Here is a 20,702-nt window from a genome sequence, read left to right as displayed (position 1 = left end):
CGGCAGGGAGGAGGGTAGTGCCCTCTGCGAGAATCGGCCGTCTGAGCAGGAGGAGGAGGAGGAGGAGGAGGAAGAGGAGGAGGAGAGTAGAACACACCGGCGAGGATCCGGTGGGAGAATTCATGCGCCGGCAAATAAACCATATGAGGATCACGTCCAGAGAAGCGTCTGATGCTCAATGGGCAGGAAGAACCGGCGGCGGCACTCAGACAGGAGCCGCCGTGGGAAGACGCCGGAGCCGGCGTGGAATCATCGGCGTGGATCAGAGGAGGAGCCGCGACAAAGCCACAAACCGGAACCGGTGATTCCTGCCAGATCTACGACTGAAGGCGCGACTTTCCCAGTCGGTGGAGAAGCATCGTCCTGCCCGCTATTTGCTCCGCTTCGACCGCTGAATCTCTGCAGCGATCCGCACCGCACCGCACCGCACCCCGCCGCGCCGCGCCGGCCGCATCCAACCGTGGCAGCTATTTGTTTTTCTTATCTTCTCACAAAAAGGTGTATTTCTGTGATGAGGACACTGATAAGCTTTTCTTTTAAGGGGTGTGAGGTGGTGGGGGGGGTCAGTCAAACCTGTGCGTAAAATGGCAGCACATGAATCAGGTGATTGGGGGGGGGGGGGGGGGGGTGTCTTAAAGCAGAAGGCGTCAAGCTGGTTCGACACCTCGGTGCGTGGGGGGGGGGGGGGGGGGGGCTCTCCGTGATAAGCTGCCGTCCAATGAAACGGAGACGCGTGGAGAGGAAAACGGAGGATTCTATCAGCGAGATGTTTCATTTCGTGCCAAATCCAAGCCATCTTCATCTTCCCATCCTGTCTGACAACGTGTCTAAAAATCACCTATCGCGTAATCAACGGGGTTAAAAGCGCAGCGCTGTTTATTTACTGGCGGTTTGTTTTGTAGGAAAATAAAAAAAACAACTCTTTTTTTACGTCCCTTTTAACTTTTTTTAAATTCTATATCTTCATGGGACATTTCATGCAGCATCAATAAAAACCTCTCAGGATCGTCACAGTTTGAAGCTATCTATGAAGCGGCTCATCACATATTTTGCTGCCTTATTCTCATTTGTCTCTATAGGACTGCAAATAATGAGCATTTTAATCATTGATTCATCAGAGTTTGAATCTGCTACACAAGTGGATGTAAAAAAAACAAAAAACATCCATTAATATTGTTAGAAAAGTCTTAAAAGATTGTGGAACAGTCTGGGAAGCATTAAGTCACGTGTACAATCGTTCCTATAACGAATAGATTCCCGATAGATGACAATCAAAAGCTCAGAACAAGCTTCATAATGTTTAAAAAGTTTAATCTGACACACACAAGGTCAAAAGACCCGGCGCATTGCACGAATACAGTGCAATGTCACGGGGAGAGCGTTTATAAATCATTACAAGCCTGAGCTATTACACATCAAAGACAGCGAACGCCACGACGACGTGCAGCCACTCTGTCCTCGCCGTGCCGGAAAGAGACGCACGTTCTGTTTCTGAAAATGTCCCCGCACAGCAACGCTGGAGTCGGTGTCTTTGACATTTAGTCACACTGTAAGCCTGTGATGTGAATTTACAGTGAAATCTATCATTGATCTGTGATTGTGTTGTTTTAATATTACAGAGTGCGATGCTCTGAACTGCAATCAGTCAGAGAGGGATTAGATGTGATGAATGCCAGAATGCATGTGTGTGTGTGTGGGGGGGGGGGCATGGAGTCCTGCTGCTGGTCGGCCTGACCCGCCACCGTTTTGACTCAGCTGGCCAAAATGGTTGTGCAACAACTTGAAATGCTTGGTGCATGCAGAGGGAATAATAATTAAAACTAGAAAGACAATCAGAGATTGCAGACCCTCGCCTCCAAAAGACTATTGGATCTTGTGAGACAGTAAACAGGGCTTCCGGATCAGAGGGGCCAAACCTGCTCTAGCTTGCTGCTCCGGAACGTACTATAAGACACCTTCTGGACTCTTTTTCCCATCATGCCATTCGTGTCCCTCCCTCTTAAAGTGGCAGTTTACAGCACAGGCACAATTCCAGATGTAAAAATAATTCTAGAATCTGGATCCAGATCCGGATCAACGCCATTCTCGGGGAGGACCGAGCCACGGACAGACCCTTGCTTGTGTAACAATTTCAAGTCAATTGGGTTACTAGTTTTTGAGTTATGCGCTCGGACAGACAAGCAAACAGACAAACAGACAAACAGACAGACAAACGCACCCAATTGCATTACCCTCGCCTCCCCTTCGGCGAGGGTAATAAAAACCTCACACTTACCGGTACTCAGAATGTCAGAACACAGATTAGTCACACCGGAACAAACTGGGCTGTGTGCCGTGCTGCTCCACGGAAGCTCGTCTCACGGCACACAGGCGGGAACAAATCCTCTCTTGTGTTCAGAAATAAATCAAAATGTGGGAATGGCTGGATTATTACTGTGTACTCGACCCCGCATTAAAACACTCTGTGCAGCAAAGCGTGGCCTCGTTGCAGATGTTGGCTCTCTGTGGCCGCTCCAGGGTTCCAGATGGCAGCCCGGCAAGAACAGATTACACTTTACCAGTCATCGGTTCCTGATCCGGTGTGAAAGGAGACATCTCTGGTCTCAGTGGGCGATTATGAATACAGCGATCATGCTGCATATTAATGCGGATATTTTCTACACCCTTTTGAATTCTGCTGCTTTCAAATGTCTGACTCAAACTCGCCCTCTGATCAGAGAGTTCGAGATCAATGACAAACATCAAAGAAGCCACACGTCCAAACAGGAGGGAATAAAGACATGCTTCAGGATCTGCCCCAATCGTGTGTAAAACATCTTCTTTTAGGCCTTATGCCAGCTAAACTCTAAGGTACTAACTCTACCTGTGCTATGACAGGCGGCCCCTAACCCAAACCACCCAGCACCTGTTCACTTCCTGTCTGCGTGTGAATGCCCACCGGTCACTGTTTCAGACATGACGAGCAACGCAGACGATCCTTTGCCGAGGTCTCAAACCAGCCGACGAATCCGTTCTCCCTGCAGAAGTAGTCCAGTTTAGGCTGCTGGGAAGCAAACTGGTCTGATTTATAGGCCAGGAGTACAGTCGGAACTGGTCGCCCATGGTTACGGGACACCTCAGGAGAGAAGATATACACGTATCTATCTAACATGTCTAATATTTTATATTGTCCAAATAAAGGATGCCAATAAGGCACATTTCACGGATCAAAGAAGCACAGGCTGCTGGTGGTGCGTTAAAGTACTCCTCGTAAAATGTGCTTTCAGAATTAACTGGCCCTAAAACACTTTCTCGGACGCCAAGTCGACATACGCTGTACACAAGTGTAAATGTCGCAGTGCGAGTGAGGGCCTACTTTGTAAAAGTACTAGTCATGTACTTGATATATATTATATTTAACATGTACAATTGTACAGTTTGCACAGATTGTGATTTATAAGGTTATTAGTTTGTTTAGCTGCCAGACAGGCTTAATGTAATATTTAAAATAAGAACCTGAACCGAACAGAATAACAGAAAACTATTATTGTTATTGTCTTTTATTGGATTTAAGTCATATTCCTCTTTTATTTTATTCATTATAGCTGTATTTTTCCCCGCCACACAATATGTTTGATCTTTTATATTTGTTTATTACGAAGCCATTTTATCATCTTTTGATAATTGGTTCACACCTAAATTATTATTGTTGATGTTATCAGCATTTATCTTCTTCATCACTGAATCGGCGACACAGATCTGATCGATTGCATCTCGATCTCGTTAATACCACACAGTGGGCCCACGTGATCCCAGTATTCCTACGCCCTGTGAAGGCAGCGGGAGCAGCCTGAGGATTGCTGTTGCGCCGCTGTGTGAGCACTTACGGTAATGTTGCTGATGAGGGAGATGTGTGTGGGATGATGATGATGATGATGATGATGCTGTGTCCTGCTGCCATTTCCTCTGCAGACTCTCGGCGGTCCGGCTCGGATTAGCCGCAGCCCGGACCGTTTTTACAGTCTGCTCAGCCAACGGGGCGGAGACGCAGAGGATGGAGGAGCGGCCCGGTTACGGTGATGGACCCTCACGTGGGTGCAGCTCATTTCTCTACGCCGTAACGGCCACCGCTACTCCGGAGGATCGTTTCTAGGAGGTAGGGCCATCAATACGGGGTTTGCTTTTTGCCGCCGTCCATCTTTAAGGTTGATTAATTATTGAGCCACTTATTTATTTCTTCTAATTATTAATACATGAATTAAACAGCTGGGTTACTCTGAACTTCAATGTAACCCAATCATGTGTTACAACAACCTGCCTGCGCTGTGTGTGTCGGATGGGGGGGGGGGGTTTACAGAGTCGGATAGGAGTGGCCTCCCCCCTCCCTCATGTAGATCTCATGGGCACTGCTGGGACGATCCGTCTCTCCTCACGTTGGCTGCTGTAATCCAGGAATTATCCAGGGGTTCTGCGGATTAAAAGCATGTTTGCATTAATCCCATTTAAACACGTCCTCTGTCTCCTTTAGACTCATTCCCCTCCTATAAATAGATTCATCTGAATGAACCTGAATGAACTCAAATGAACCTACGGGGGGGGGGGGGGGGGGGGGGCAAAGTCTGGGTGAGATCGGGCCACATGACTGAATAAATGGGGCTTGACCTCTCGCCCAGAACAAGCATGTCTTAATTTTCCAATTTTCTGACCCTCTTTTCAGCATTTTTATCAATCGAAAACTCAAGACATTCTTGAGATATTCATTCATTGAATATGAAGTAACATAAAACTCACAGGCCGCATTAACTTTAAACTTTCATATCCTCCTGCGGGTTGTAGATTCCATGTTTGTCACCTTATATGTTGTTTTCTGTAGTTTCTTTATGCGCACCAGTTGATATCTTTTTTTTTAAATCAGTTCTATTAACAAATGAAACGGATTAATTTATACTAAAGGAAGTCTTAAAATCTAGGTATAACATGTCGGTTGTTTTTTAAGTACCGTAACGTGTTTTGTGTTTTTGGATCGTTATGGCCTCGTATGAAGGATTTTGACCGTTTTTCCTGCGTCCAGATTTCACGTCGGTGAGACATGGAGACGATATGGCTTTATCAGTTCCGTCTGATCGTCATCGGAGACTCCACGGTCGGCAAGTCTTGTCTGATCCGGAGGTTCACCGAGGGCCGCTTCGCCCAGGTGTCTGACCCGACCGTGGGGGTGGACTTCTTCTCACGCCTGGTGGAGATTGAACCGGGGAAAAGAATCAAGCTTCAGATCTGGGACACTGCAGGACAAGAGAGGTTCAGGTTAGACAGAGAGATCCATGTCTCTCATGTTCCTGCGTCAGAGCAACTTCATGATCTTTAACTGAGAGCCTCAGATCGTCTGATCTGAGGGTCAGCATGGGTCAGAACTCAGCAGCAGATCAGAGATATGTGCGGGTGCTTTTTAAAACAATAGATTATTTGACAGATCCACATTCCCGGTGAAGACTCTAATCTGGTGATGTAAAACCCGCAGTTAATCCCCTAACAAGTGTGATCGATGCTCCGCCAAGCAGGATTACGGAAGAACCGCTGGATGAGTCTTGATGTATCTTGGTCTAACTTAGATTCCATTCAATTTTGAGAGCGTCCGGATACAAAAAAAAAAGAAGAAAACAATTCAGATTTTCCGATTTACTTATAATGGAGGCTTTTCCCCAAATAATAATAATGTCTTGTAAAAATATACATTAAACTCACACACCAAACATCACAGTCATAAAAGGGTCCGATATGAACTATCATGTAAAATGTCTTCTGGACCTGATCCAGATTGAGGTCAGGATAAAATATTAAATTCTAACATTGAAAACTCCATTTATGGATTCAAAAAGCAGTTAAAAATACACATTAACTCTGATTCACTTTCACTTTTCATGGTCGTTGTGTAAAGATACCAAGAACGATTTATAACCTTTTGATGATGATCCAGATCACCATGTGGACGGTGTAATTAACTCAAACTACACTCTCTCCGAATCCTTTTCTAGTTCCTGATCATTATTTATTTTCATTCCGTTTCCTCCAGTTAGATCACCTGAGTTTTTTTCCATAGAAAACCATCCCTCTGTCTCTCCAGGTCCATCACGAGAGCTTACTACCGTAATTCAGTGGGGGGGCTCCTGCTCTTCGACATCACAAACCGCCGTTCCTTCCAGAATGTGCGCAGCTGGCTGGAGGAGGCCCGGAGTCACGTCCAACCACACGCCATCATCTTCCTGCTGGTCGGTCACAAGTGCGACCTGGAGGACCGGCGCCAAGTGACCCGGAAGGAGGCAGAGAAGCTGGCGGGGGCCTTCGGGATGTGCTACGTGGAGACGTCAGCACGGGACGCCATCAACGTGGAGAAGGTGCGGACGAGATCTATTCTCTCTGTTAGTTGCTCCGTTGCTGTAGATTCCTAAACCGTGGTTCCGTGTTCAGTTAAAATGCAGAATAAAATGTCCCCAATGCCTTTGACCAATGACAACTGACTACAAACCATTTGGGGGGGGGGGGTTGATTATGTCCCACTTTAACGTGAAGTCCTTCCCTCCAAGGCGTTTGTGGACCTGACGAGAGACGTCTTCCAGCTGGTGCAGAGCGGGGACATCAAAATCCAGGACGACTGGGAGGGTGTGAAGAGCGGCTTCGTTCCCAACACCGTCCATTCCTCCGAGGAGGTCGCTAGGGGCAACCGGCAGTGCTTGTGCTGAGCGTCCGTCCGTTGCAGGTCCTCGGGAGCCACCGTATTTTCCTTCCTTCCCCGGTTCACACTTTGCATCCATGTCTGAAGACATGTGCGTTACACGTCCAGGTCCCCGATAGCGTCTCCAAATTGAGGACACAGAAGCACAAGGAGCACCCTGAGCTCGCCACTGGTCTGTCTGCAGACGCCTGTGTTCATTCAGCGATAGCGAGACGGCGCTCCTTCCTTTCAACATGTGATGCTCGGAACAGAGAGGCGAGAGTAAAGAGCTTCACTTAAGTGGCTTAACTCCAAACGAGTGTTTGATCGAACCAAAGTTTCAGACCGCGGCCTGCAGCAGGAAGAGATTGTTTAACGGGGCACTTAAACTCAAAATGTCACATAGCAGGGGGGTGTCTAATATATATAAACAAGTACCTGGTTCACATTTGTGTCGTTTTACTCGACTGGTCAGGAAAGTAAAGATATTAAAAGGTCTTTTATGTGGAACCCAATAACGCTCAATGTTCAATGGAGGAAATGTCTGTGAAACCCTTAAAAGCAAATAAATTGGGATTATTCAAATGTGAGCGCAAAGACTCGAGGTCTTTATTGGTGCCATCGATGCCTCCCAGCGCTTAGAAACAACGAGCGAGTCGTTCGGTTTGAACTGTGCAGCGTTTTTCTAGTGCCTTTTGGAGGAAAAGCCCAAAACACAAGCGCTTCCAATTCCTGTGCATCGATAAAAATGGTTTTAACCATCGGTGTCACATTACACAACCCGTGTTATTCCAACGGATACTTGAGGAAGTTGACTGTTCAATGTTGTGACTCAAAACATGAACAACTAGAAAATTATTTAGAAACTACAAATCCAGAATCTCTTCTGGATCATTACCAAAATTGTATCAAATGTTCCTGGTAAGATTCCATGCGCCCTTGTTTTTTGACAGATTGGTGTAATACATTGTGTGACCACTAGGGGACAGCCGTAATTTGTGGAAGGGGAGAGATTGGACTATTGGATTTTTTTTTTTCACACCACTACACTTAAGTATTTCCACTCCTTCACATTTATTAGTTTAATTAAAAAACGAAGATTTTTGCCTTCAACCGACATAAAATACTTTGTTATCGTAACTACAGAACAGTTTATTAACTGATAGCCATGAAATGGATCGTTGGAATAAGCTGTTTTTCTTTTAAATAGTTTCAATTGTATTTTTTTTACTTCTACTTTACATAGATTTTTATGATTAAACAGTACTTGCAGGTTTCAAATAATTATTTTCAGCGTGGTTTTGTTAGATGCAAGATTCTGGACTTTGTTAAAATTATGGCCCGGTCGCACTCAAAACCTTAAAATCGGTGACAAAATTACCGAATGGAAATAAATGATAGAAGTTACACACGTTTCTTTTGCTTTGACTAAATCACCAATATGAAGAGTCACAGGTGTGTCGTCACGTTACTTCAACTGCATAAAGGCCAGACTGAGAAAATACAGAAAAATCTTTGCATCTTCCAGTGATTTTTATAAAAAACAAACAAAACAAAAACAAGCAGCTCCTTTTATACATGACCGCGATATGTACAGGATATAAAATGGAAAGTCCAGAAACAGATGGAGATGTCACCGAGACTTTTGAAAGGCACCAGGGGCTGATGGGATGGAAGCCGAATCACCGAAGAATTCCTCTTGGGATTTATCAAGAGCAAGAAAATGAATCTCCAGTGAAGCCTTGAGCCTCAGATTGTGTCTGATTTCTGACACGCTGGAGTTTTGTTCGGCCCCCGTGCCTTTCTCAGGCAGATGGGTAGTTCTTCAGGCAACGGATATTTCATTTATAAACATGAGGTGCATCTGAATCTGCACACTTCACCTGTTTAGGGAGATAAATAAATTTCTGACACGTCTGGAGTATGTTGGGGAGCATCTTTTTTTTTTGTCTCTTTCTTTAGCATCGACAGAAATGCTCCGATCCTTCCACCTGAACCATTTCATGTAGAAAAAAGAAAAGGAATGAGGATTGGTATAATCTGGATTTCAGCAGCATCTGGGTGTCAAATTAAAGTATAATTTAACAAAAAACATCTCTATCAAATTATATGTCAGGTCATATTAAAGAAAATAAATTTGTATGATTTACAGCATTATATAAAAATATTTAGAAGAGCGTTTTAAACAAATACTGTACATTCTACAGCAATGCACTTAATAAAAGACGACATAACACTTAATAAGTTACATTGACTCCACTGGGGGGAGAACTTTTTACAGAGTTTAAAGACCAACTTTTAGTGGTCATTCTTTAGTTATGGAAAGCTTGGTCTCCAGAGACGCCTTCATTTGGTCAGAACGGATCCATAAAGATAAAATCAGACGGTGCTTAAAAACTGTACATGGAAAGATTAAAATACATCTCATAAACGCACTAAGTGATTAAACCCAAAAAGGCAACACCAAATATATCCAAAAGAACTCTAATATTTAAATATTAACAATCTATCAGAAAGCGTCAGTTAATAAAAAAGAGAATAAAATACAGGAAGTGACGGGCAAGTTTCAGAAGAAACTCGAGGAGATCAGGAGATAGATTCTAGGTGAGCGCCGTTCAGAAAGAGACCCATTAGAACCCGTCACTGTGTATTGGTTGGATTTTTAAAAGGTTTAAAAGGTTCTGCTCCCATGATATTTGGTAACTAAGCAGCCAACGATGTAAAACCCAATCCGGGTGCAGACTTGTGAAGCGTCCCACACTGACAAGTGCAAATAGTCGTGTGGTGCAGCAGGTCGGCGCAAGAGCTGAAACAAAACGCCTGCAAATGCTCTTTCCAGCACAATAAGATAATAGAACACGGATAATTTACCACAAGCAACGGGTCTCCTAGCGTCCTAGCGTGCGTCCTAGCTTGCGGCTGCGTGGACGGCCTGGCCGTCCTCTGGGAGCAGCGGGACACGAAGGCAACCGGGTGTTTAGCGCCCCCATCTGTCACAGTGCAGGCGACACCGACCGACGAGCGGCGAGGCGACGCCCGACCCTGTTTACACACAAACAGATTCAGCAGGCCCAACAAACAAGAATGTAAACGCGAGGAATTGTAACCCTGCTAAAATATCTATAGACAGATTCAAGTCCGGGTAACTGACTTAAACGTCTTACTCTTAAACGCACTGGATTAAATTTAGTTGAGGATGAGCGTGCGCCACACACACGCTCGCAGCAGAATGACAATGGCGGGGGGGGGGCAGAGATGGAACCCATCGGCGTTCCAGCTCGCCGCGACTGAAAGCAGCGCGTCCCGGTTCTGGGGAGACCTTTAGAGGGTGAAACGGGGAGGTGACCGCGTCCAGCCGTCAATCAAAGGACCGGCCAGTTCAGTCAGACTGTCAAATACGGGCGGAGATGTTCTGCAGCCCTCCCCAGGTCTCCACGGGGGGGTGGGGGGTGGGCGCGCTCGCATCAGGGGCCGCCCACTTCGGCGTCGCTGTCGTCGCGAGCGCCCGTGTAAATCGGGGCTTTGCTTTGCAAGGCGGGCTCGTATTTCCGGGGGGAGGACCTCTTTGCGGCTTCGTTGCTGTTCTTAATGCCGTAGAAGAAGTAGATGGCGAAACCTGGGGGGAGGGGGGGGGGGGGCAACAGGAAGTTACTCGGCAGTCACATGAAGGCGTGGCTATAATTTCATCGATCGGTCGACAGTACCGATGATCATCCAGACGGAGAAGCGGATCCACGTGCTCAGGTCCAGCTGCATCATGAGGTAGATGTTGACGAAGACACTGAAGAGGGGCAGCCAGGGGAGGAGGGGCACCTTCAGGGTGGAGAGACAGACGTGTGGCAAGTTCAGTAAGAGGGCTTCGCCTTCTCTCAGCCACCCCCCCCCCCCCCCTCAAAACAACAAGAACAACAACGACGGGTCTGAGAGAGTTACCTTGAAGGTGAGAGCCTCTTTGCTTTCAGGCTGCCTCCAGATGACGACGACGCAGACGCCGCAGAGCAACAGGAAAACGACGACGGCCACCAGGACGCCGGCGTGGCCCGATAGAATCTCCTCCAGCCAGTTGGCCAGGATGATGCAGAGCACGGTGACGAGGACCGCTGGAGGGAGGGGGGGGGGGGGGGGGGAAAGGTACGGTAGATTAAACACACATGGAAACAAATAATCTCCCTTTAGAATGCACAAAGAAAAGCCTCACAGATCACGGCAGTGGTGACGTAGACGATGTTCCCAGAGAGCTTCGTCGGGATATTTCTGGTCGGGCGGAGGAGCATCCTGACCGAGAAGGTCTCTTGGAGCGGCCTCGCCTCGGTCTCCACGCCGTACTCGTCCCCGCTGTCCCCGCCGTCCCCGCCGCCCGCCGCCACCTTCTCCCCTTCCACCAGCTCCACCAGCTTCTCCATCTGGCTGGAAGCATTCAGGGCGCTCGGCTGGTATCTGAAGCGGAGAAAGCGTCCCGATGAGCGCCGTCCGTCTCGTCCTGTACGAGACGTCCTGCGTGGACATCCGGGCCGTTCCTGCGCAGCGGAGAGGCCGCTCACCTGAGGATGAGGACGCAGATGGCCACTAACGAGTACGCCAACAGAGTCCCGATGGACATGAGGTCAACCAGAGCGCCCAAGTCGAACAGGAACGCCATCAGAGCTGTCAGGAGAAATAAAACCCAGTCATGACGTAAAAGACACAAAAGCATGAAAAAAAAAAGAGGCTGCAGCCTCCATCTCACCACCGGAGATGGATCCACGGACCTTACCTGCAACGATGCCAGAAGCTACCGTCGCCAGGGCGGGCGTCTTTGTGCGAGCGTTCATCCTGGACAAGACGCGGAACAGCAGCCCGTCCTCCGCCATGGCGTAGATAACGCGAGGCATGGGGAACATGGAGCCCAGCAGACTGGGAGAGGAACAAATATCTGGATTACACCTAGCCGTGAAAAGGATTCTAACTTCGCGTTGGAGGGAAGCCATCGCCGCCCGTACCTGGTGGACAGAGCGCAGAGCGAGCCGACGGCCACGATGTACCGAGCAGGCGCCCAGCCGACATGCGTGAAGGCCTCGGGCAGAGGGCTCTGGACGTTCAGCTCGTAGTACGGCATCATCATCGTCAGGGCGGCGGACACGCCGAAATACGCAAAGAAGCAAATCAGCAGCGACGCCACGATGCCGATGGGGATGGAGCGCATCGGGTTCTTGGCCTCCTCACCTGAGGACGTTTCAGGAAATGGATGAACAACGACCGAACTCGGCGATCCCTTCCGTAGTTCTGAGGCCGACGGGAAAACAAAAAAGAACTCACTCGTCGTGGCGATGCAGTCAAAGCCCACGAACGCGTAGAAGCAGGTGGCGGCGCCGCTCAGGACGCCAGTGAGTCCAAATGGAGCGAAGCCACCGGCGCCAAACTCCTTCTCAACCCTGAGTGATGGAAGCACAGAAAGACAACGTCAATCAATCAATCAATCAACCAATCAGACGGAAGCGAAGCTCTGCTCGCGTGCACTGACTGCAGAGTCCTGGAGGTGTTGGTCTGGTTGATGAAGGCGACGTAGTCTTCCTCAGTGAGGTTCCAATTGGTCACGTCGCCCTTCACGAAGCCGGAGATGATGACGAAGCCCAGAACCACCAGATTGACGCCCGTGAAGATCTTATTCACCAGGGCTGACTCGCTCACGCCGAACGCCAGAAGACCTGCGGGCAGACGCAGTAGAGAGTGAGAGAGGGAGAGAGAGAGAGAGAGAGAGAGACTATGTAGCTCCAACACTTCCTGCTACGTGGGCGGCCGTGTTCCTAACAAGCCGCAGCACGACAACTGTTCCGTTACGCAACATTAGCACAAAATGGCGGCAGAGATTCAGCGGCGCTGCCAAGCGAAGTCCGTTTCTAAACGCTTTGCGAGCGACGTTCAGCCGAACAACCGTCACCGTTTAATAAAAACAAATCCAAGGTGAAACATCACGGAGCGAGAAGATAAAAAAAACAAACAAAGACGGCCCCTCCCTCCTCTCCCGAGTTCCCGGTTTAACTGACCCGTCAGCAGCAGGATGAGGATGAGGGCGAACAGGTCGGGGTACTCTGCCAGCACCCCCCCCGGCACCTTCATGGCCATCGAGGACTTGAAGAAGCCAGAGATCTTCTGCTCAACCAGGTTGTCAAAGGTGGAGCTCCACGCCCTCGCCACGCTGGCCGTACCTAAAAACAAACAACAACAAAAACGCCGTCGCTAAATCAACAGCAACAGAAACCTCCCGACACTCGGCTCCCGGAAACCAACCTATGACGTAGGAGAGGATGAGGTTCCACCCCGTGATGAAGGCCCAGATCTCTCCCACCGTTACGTAGCTGTAAAGGTACGCAGACCCCGTTTTGGGAACGCGGGCGCCGAACTCGGCGTAGCACAGGCCCGCGAGCATGGAGGACAGCGCGGCGATGAGGAAGCACAGGACGATGGCAGGCCCCGCCTTTTCACGAGCGACCTCGCCGGCGAGGACGTAGACGCCGGCGCCCAGCGTGGAGCCCACGCCCAGGGCGACGAGGTCCAGGGTGGAGAGGCAGCGGGCGAACCGGGACTCCTCGCCGGAGTCATTTAGAGCCCGGCGGCGCAGCAGGCTTTTGCCGAAGCGGGCCAACTTGCTGGCCATATTTATTTAGTGCGTGAACGGAGACGGCTGGACACGGGACACTGGCGGGGACGGCTGGACACGGGACACGTGTGGCCGGGCCGGCTCTGGGTACACGGATATGCAAACAAAGCACTTATTTGTCCCGCTGTGTTGACTCTGGAAGCAGATGCTTCAGGGCACAGGAACAGGAAGGAGCTTCGGTCTTCCAGCTGCAGATCCCAGACCTGTGAGGAAACACAAGAAGAAGAAGAAGCATACGTTTCAGCCCCCCCCCCCCCCTCCCCCCCCCCCATGCGATACACTCAACAACCCCCAGAGTGAACAATCACACTGAACCCGGCGCAGGGTATTGAGTTTATTATCCGATATCACACACAATGTCGGGGGGGGGGGGGGGGGGGTAGGGGTCGGTTTACAAACAAGAACTCCTAGACCAATCAGCTTCCAGGAATTCCTACCTGAACCTTCCACATCTTGAGAGCGCGGCATGAAGGCATCAGATAATCCGGCCCAATCCCGCCGGGTTGAAATGAAAGCCTCGTTTTGCCTTCACAAATAAACCCCATATAAAAAACACAAACGACGCTAACGCGCCCCGCCCGCACGAGGGGTGTTGTTACAGCCGACGGGGAGAAGCCTGGGAACGCCGGGAAGGAAAGATACGGAGAAGGGAGGACGGCGTGAACCAGCAGCTCGATAAGGCGTAACATTCGTACTGGGAGAAACGAGCACGCCCCGTTTATCAATATCCCTCTGATAGGAAACGACACCGAAGGTCCGAGCAACACTTTGAAACGGCTTTGAAATTAATAACTTTATCTCTTCCCGAAGCTGACAAACAGAAAGCCCCCCCCCCCCCCCCCAGTCCGATGGCCGGCCTCGGGTCGGCTTAGCGTTGCTTTCCTCTTCCACGCGCTAAACAGAAATCCAAAGTGGAAAAAGAAAATCACCTGAAAGTATAACTATATAGAATAGTATAGTATAATATACTCCATGGAATAAATACAGCTAAAGAAATACCACCAGTTACACGGCATGTCTGTGGGAAAGGCTGCATGCAAAACGTCAGCTTGAATGATAAGATTACACACACCCACACCTACACACACACACACACACACACCCCTACACACACACACACACACACACACACGGCTTTCTGTTTGCCATCCAGCCCCTACGACTGATAGCAGGTCCGACGCATCGATTCCTCAACAGGTCTGACGTTCATCTCGTCGCCGACTCGACAAACGATACGATCTGTGCCCGACCAGCTGATTAGCATCGGGTCCGACCCGTCGCACCGCCGACGGGTCGATTGTTGCTTCTTTTTAACAAAAGCTGTCATTTTGCCCCCCCCAAAAAACAAAGACGTTGAATCCGAGATAAATGATGCCCACAGAGTCAAGGCTGAGCCCATCTGCAAATACTACACCGGCTTCCTGACTACTGCTACTACAACGCTAGGTAAAGACTAGCCCGAGCCGATGATTAACTTTTTTACGGTCTAAAATGACGTCACTGTTCGGAGATGTTGAGCAGACGGCGTCCCAGCATCGGATTACGAGGAAACGATAGACCGTTGAGGATCGAGGACATGCCGGAGGCTTCCTTTTGATTCTAGATAAAATAATCTCACTGACAAAGCGTGAAGGTAGATTACGGGAGTTGGCGCATGTCCCGAAGCCACTAATCAAACGACACGTGATTGCTCCGTGTCCGTGAGAAGGCGGGCGGACCTTTCAAGCCAGTCAGAACCGGTCAAATAGGCCAATAGCCATAAAGACAAGGACAAAACCCTGGCCCGGCAACAAGGGAGCGAGCCGACAGCGTGGACGGTACTTCATAAAGTACCTCGTCCGGCTTCTCCAGGTCCTCCAGTTCCGTTTATCCACAGCTGCAGGTCACACGGTCCGCGGGGCAAATTTGAAAAAGGAAGAAGGACATCAAGTGTTCCAGCTTCAGATCACGTTCTGGAGTCGTTTTGCCCCGTTCTTCCTCACAGCCCACAGGACGCACGCCGTCACAGTGTTTCAGCACAATGGCAATATCCTATTAATAACCATACAAATAAACGATGAATCAAAGCCTGCGTCGCTGTGCTATTTCAAAAGAGAATAAATACCCCTCTCGTGCAGTTAAAGCGCTGAGAGAATGCAAAACGTCAAACAATGCAGTTAAAGACAAGAGAAATAACCTGATAATAAACACGCACACGCAGCAGGAAGTTAGATCTGAGAGCGTCAACGGTGCGTCAATAAATATTCACGAGGAAAGCGCTCCGGGCAGCGGGCTGTGATCTCCCCGGGGGGGGGGGGGGGGGGGTCACCCGATGGCGGTGAATGCCTTTGCCAAGCAGGAAAAGGTGCTTAACTGAACCCACGCAAACCCAACAGAACTCAACACTGGAGCGACGCCAGCTAAGAAACGCCCACCTCCCACCGGACGGCCGCAGAAACGCAGGCCCGCTTGCCCTTTGACCTCGTTCGGCTAATCTTTTCCTCGTGGTTTTCACGAGGGCACCCGCTTGCGTACGTGGGACGGATTTATGCCGGTTTGCACCCATTAACAAATGTGCCATCTCTGTACGCGCCACTGGACCACAGCACGCGGGCGCCCACGTGAGAAGGCGAGTGCGCTGCCCGCCGCCGTTCTGACTACACCACACTCAGGAGCAAACAGCACAGCGTTGTCATTTCCGTCCTCGTCTTCCCCGCGGCCCCCCGTCCATTTTCTCGTAGACGAGACGATTCCCACCTTGGTTCCAAACGGGGACCTTCGAGGTCCAGACCCGGTCCAGGAATACTCCGGTTACAACCGGCTTTGGGGGATAATGGCCGTGTCGTGTGACTTAAGACTGTTGCAACTGCTGCCATGGCGTCTAAGAGGATTAGATCGAGGTAAGGAACCTGCGCGCCTCATTACGGCGTGCTGCCGCTCCTCGCTCCGTCCGCACAAACAACACACGGCATTGTTTTGACTGCCATCGTGACTATTTCTGCCGCCTCACCGTGATACTGTCAAGTATCTGATAATGAATCACAAAATGGAAAGTTCTCCAATGACTCTCCACCAATCTGCCCCCCCCTCTCAAAATAAATAATTAAAATGTAGATAAATAGGACAAAATGCTGCACTGCATACTCTTAGAATTGATATCGAGTTTGAAATGTAATTAAGGCTCAGAGAAATGGACTTTTTAATATTGGCACCAGACATTAATGTCGCACCAGCAAAAGGTTCTAATAGTGTGTACACAAAATGTGCATTTCTAAACTCTGACTCTGACCCTGTGACTTCAGAGAGAAGCAGGATAAAGTTCAGCGGCTTTCAGCTGCTCCTGTCGCAGTTGGAAGTCTTCAGATTTACTGAACTACAGCTGAACAAAAGGAAAAATGCAAGACAGGACTGATGGGACAGAGTAAGCACGCCGACAATGAGGACTGGCAAGCACTCCGGGGCTTTCAAAGTACTAAAAGTACTAAAAGTACTCCGACAAACCTGAAATACATATCTGCATGTTTGGGGTGCGGTTTCAGATAAAGGGAGTTGTTCCTGGATGCATGAACAGGAATGTGAGAACAGACCAACCACTGAGATCAAGCTGAATGACCTTTCAAAAATCACACGGAAAAACAACAACGCTCCTGCCAAAGAAAAAAAAAAAAAAAAAAAACTCTCTCTGTGAAATGGAATGCACGGCAGAACGTTGCCGGTTCGATTCTAGATCGGAGTTCGCTGCTTCCTTTTTGTCTGCTCGTTCTTGTTGAACCACTTTTGTACAGAGTTAAGCAGAAACTACGCAACAAGGAGTTTTAGCAGCATCGTACGAGTTCTCGACATTCCAGTCGGTCCATTGCTGAAAGGACAGGTTCAAATGTTGATCCAGTTAACCAGCCCTGCTCCTAGCAGATTTAGTTAGCAGCCCGTGTAGTGATGGTAAGTTAAGCATGGTAATGGTAAGTTAAGCATGGGCAGATCCACACAACAGAGGACCGGAGCCGCGTCCCAACAGAGCTGCATGTCCTGTTATTGAGCAATGGGAACAGAACTGCCCTGTGAAATGATCCAAGGATGTTCGATATGTTATTGCAATTAAAATAAAACACTCCAATTAGTTGACATTTTTACATCAGCTTCAGAATTTTATTGAAGCAAAAAAAACAAAAAAAAAAACACTCTCTCGCACAAATAATTCAATCCAACTGCGCTAAAATGTTGATCAAACTGAATCAGCAACACGCTGGCTAGCTACCAGAAGCACAGTATTTGTTATAATAGCGATAGTACTGCAATCTATTTATATCGTGGAGCTGACATTGAACTGGCTGATGCAACACCAGAGCGGTAACACCCCGACAAGGACCTGGAAGGGATGGCTGATCGTGTTAGCGCAAGGGAGGCATCGCGAATCGGGCAAAGGGAACGTTTACACACGCGTATAAATAGCATTCGATGCTAACGGAGCTTACCGAGCTGGGAAATGTCGAGACGCCGACCTCGGTGGTCCAGCAGCGGGTTAGGTGGCTCGCCTCGCGCGCGCGGGGTACCCGTGGTGCCTTCAAAGTCACGGAAACATCGTGGTTTAAAGTCGCGACTATGGTTGTCTTAGCGCTAACTGCGTTTTGATGTGCAAACAAAGAAAAGAAAAACGACGATAGCGTAATATTTAAACTTAGCATCGTGTGTTTTAAGGGATTCGTATTTTTTTTTTTAGCTTGCTAAATTATATGACGCAACTAAAGCCGCGTTTTACGTGAAAGGAATGAAGTTTAGTTACTGAAACGTTGCGCCGTTCGGGAGTCTTTGAAAGCAGCATCAAGGTCTCGCAAGGGTTGTTCTCAGAGTAAATGCATAAATGTATAAAACATGATTATAAACATTTGTATTTGTCTACAAATCAAACCACAAAGTAAAAAATAAAATAAAAATAAAAATAAAATACTTACGTCCTTTTACATGAGGTGCGCCAAAACGAACGGCAACACATGAGGGAGAATTGCGTCACTCCATTTAAAAGAGTAATATTAGGAACGCCGTGAAGGCGGGCAAATGCTGTTACAACCACACAGATCAATATATAAATATACGAATATTTGTGTCGTGTATTACCTTTAATATCTTCAAGTAGATGGCGTTCAAAGGACACAGCGAGGAGGACAGGGACGCAGGCGTTTCCGTGGTCTCTGATGAAATACCGCGCTCGATTCGGCGTTCGAGGTCTTCATCATCCGGGAGGGGCGGGGAGATAAACAAACCGACGCAAGCAGGAGGCGGGGCTTCTGGTCATGAATGGAGGAATGGAGGTAGTATTTGCGTTTCCGGTGAGGTCACGTGTATGTACGGCTGTCCCGGCTCGCTAAGGGCGAGAGACGGGGCCACACGGTGACAGACAACGGTTTGATGTGTTTGAGCACAAACACATCAAACTCCCTGAGCAGACCCTCGGACAAATGTGAGCAACGTCAAAACAATATATTTTATGTTGAAGGCTCTTTATATTTGAAAGCAAACCTCAAAGTATAAAAAAAAACACACATAAAAACAAGAGATAAAATCAACAAATAAAACAGAAATAATTAACAAGCAAAGGAGGTACAATTTATTTTGTATACGGAGGAGGAAGGGAGTTAACTGGATGATGAGGAGTATATATATTTTTATTTATATATGATAGTATTTTATAGTTTATTAATACGAGTATTTATGTTGAATATTTTGCTATAAACTGAATAATAGTTACAAAGGGGTAGGAATTATTTTCCAGTATTCCACTTCTTCCGACTCCTTTTTCAAACTAGCGTTTTCTTATGTCTTTTGTTTCTTTTGTTATTTTATTAGTATTTCTTTCTTTTGTATGTACAAATACTTACATATTTTTTATACATGTTCGAAAATAAAATTCATTCATTCATTCATGTGGAACTCCTTGTCTGCAAAATGTCCTTCTCACGTCTCCAACGGTTGGACACGTTGTCCAGGCTGACGCCCTCGCCTGCCTGCAGCTTTGACTTTATACGCATCGGCTGGTCCAAACACTTCAGGACCATGAATTCAACACATTCACTAGTAATGACCACCAGAATGTGGGTGCTGCAGAACAGCCTCACACTTCTCTGCCAGTGCAGCCATGTCTGCTGCTTCATACTCAAAAGTGACGTCTGGGCTCAGTGCCTGGACGTCAAAAACAGACGACTCCTCCTTCATCCTCTGGAAAACGTGCGTCGCTCGAAAAAGAAAGAATCTGCCCCCAGTCTCAGCGTTTCTTCTTCTGTTTGTGCTCCATCTTTAACACTCGATCTACCAGAATTCTGCAACTACTAGAATGACCATAGCAGTCATTTTGACTGCTCGGACATTATAATTTGGATTATTGTTATAATGATCTAAGAAAAAATAGGTGGAATCGGTAAAAAAAAAAAACCCCATCAGGCCACTAAATGAGTGTTTTATTTATTTCATTGACACAACATAACGTCTCTGCAATGACGCACGCCAGCTCAAACTGCAACAATTATCTCTGTGGAAAACAAAACTAATGTATCCTGCTTTCAGAACAGGTTGGTGTCATCATTAGACCCTTAACAATGCTAATTATTAACTATTATTCCAAAATGCTGTGAGGGGGCGGGCAGCCAGCTGAAGACACTCTGCTGCTGCGATGCCAATTTGCTTTGCTTATTTGCATGATGCCGGATTTGAGATAAAAATGCGATGCGGGACGACTGGTGACCCTCCATCAGAGTCTTCCTCACCAAGGCTCTGAAGCAAGGCTAAAGCCTCCATAACTTTCGTTTTATTTCTACTTGTCATTTTCGTCTCTTTTGGGTTTAGAGTGAAGCTATAACTCGGTTTTAGCTTCACAGAGCCTAAAAAAACAAACAGACAATAGAGCCGGAGAAAGAGAAGGACAATGTAGCAAAGAGTGACATTATGACACGCCCTATAAAAAGCATGCAGTCAATCTGACTGCTATGGTCACTCGAGGTAGTAATAAAACAATGTTACAATAATATATACACAGATTTAGGTAAAGTCAGGATCCCATTGGTACATAGTTTATTTTCTAAACTTACAGTATAACGTAAAGACGCACGTGACTCTCATCGTCAGCTGCAGCAGCCGGTCACCGGTCACTCACTGGCTCACATTGAAAAGTAGCACAGGATTAATTGTTACGTGTTTCTTTTATTCTCAATTCAGTTTGGATTTTGTTTTTGTGCGCTGCGGAGATTTTCGCTGCATGAAGACCGCATCAGCAGTACGCAATTGCGCACGCAGCTTAGAGGGGTCGTTGGTCCAGAGAGGCGAGACAGGGACTCGGTAGAAGGATGCTGAGGATGGAACTGCCAGGGAACAGGGCCAGAGGTCAACCCAGGAGAAGATACATGGACGTAG

At 47.9% G+C, this 20,702-nt stretch overlaps 2 protein-coding genes across 2 annotated transcripts; one reads left to right on the top strand and one right to left on the bottom strand.

Annotated features, from left to right (window-relative positions):
* Positions 1–5,068: 5,068 nt before the first annotated feature.
* LOC137900856 (ras-related protein Rab-39B-like) lies at positions 5,069–6,716 on the top strand. Its single transcript, XM_068745000.1, has 3 exons — positions 5,069–5,283; positions 6,101–6,371; positions 6,561–6,716. The coding sequence occupies exons 1-3, from the start codon at positions 5,069–5,071 to the stop codon at positions 6,714–6,716; spliced, it is 642 nt and encodes a 213-aa protein (XP_068601101.1).
* Positions 6,717–8,202: 1,486 nt separating this feature from the next.
* Positions 8,203–13,322, bottom strand: slc7a3a (solute carrier family 7 member 3a). The gene is made up of 11 exons (XM_068744999.1): positions 12,956–13,322; positions 12,712–12,873; positions 12,189–12,372; positions 11,984–12,099; positions 11,668–11,890; positions 11,442–11,581; positions 11,230–11,332; positions 10,887–11,125; positions 10,622–10,788; positions 10,393–10,501; positions 8,203–10,304 (listed from the first exon to the last, which is right to left on the bottom strand). Exons 1-11 carry the CDS (start codon positions 13,320–13,322, stop codon positions 10,153–10,155), a joined length of 1,962 nt encoding a protein of 653 aa, XP_068601100.1. The 3' UTR covers positions 8,203–10,152.
* Between the last annotated feature and the right edge of the window lie 7,380 nt (positions 13,323–20,702).

The sequence above is a fragment of the Brachionichthys hirsutus genome, chromosome 10 (assembly GCF_040956055.1).
Source record: "Brachionichthys hirsutus isolate HB-005 chromosome 10, CSIRO-AGI_Bhir_v1, whole genome shotgun sequence".
NCBI classification, from domain to species: Eukaryota; Metazoa; Chordata; class Actinopteri; order Lophiiformes; family Brachionichthyidae; genus Brachionichthys; species Brachionichthys hirsutus.
Note: the sequence above shows the minus strand (reverse complement) of the source record. Positions and strands in the feature narration are given on the sequence as shown.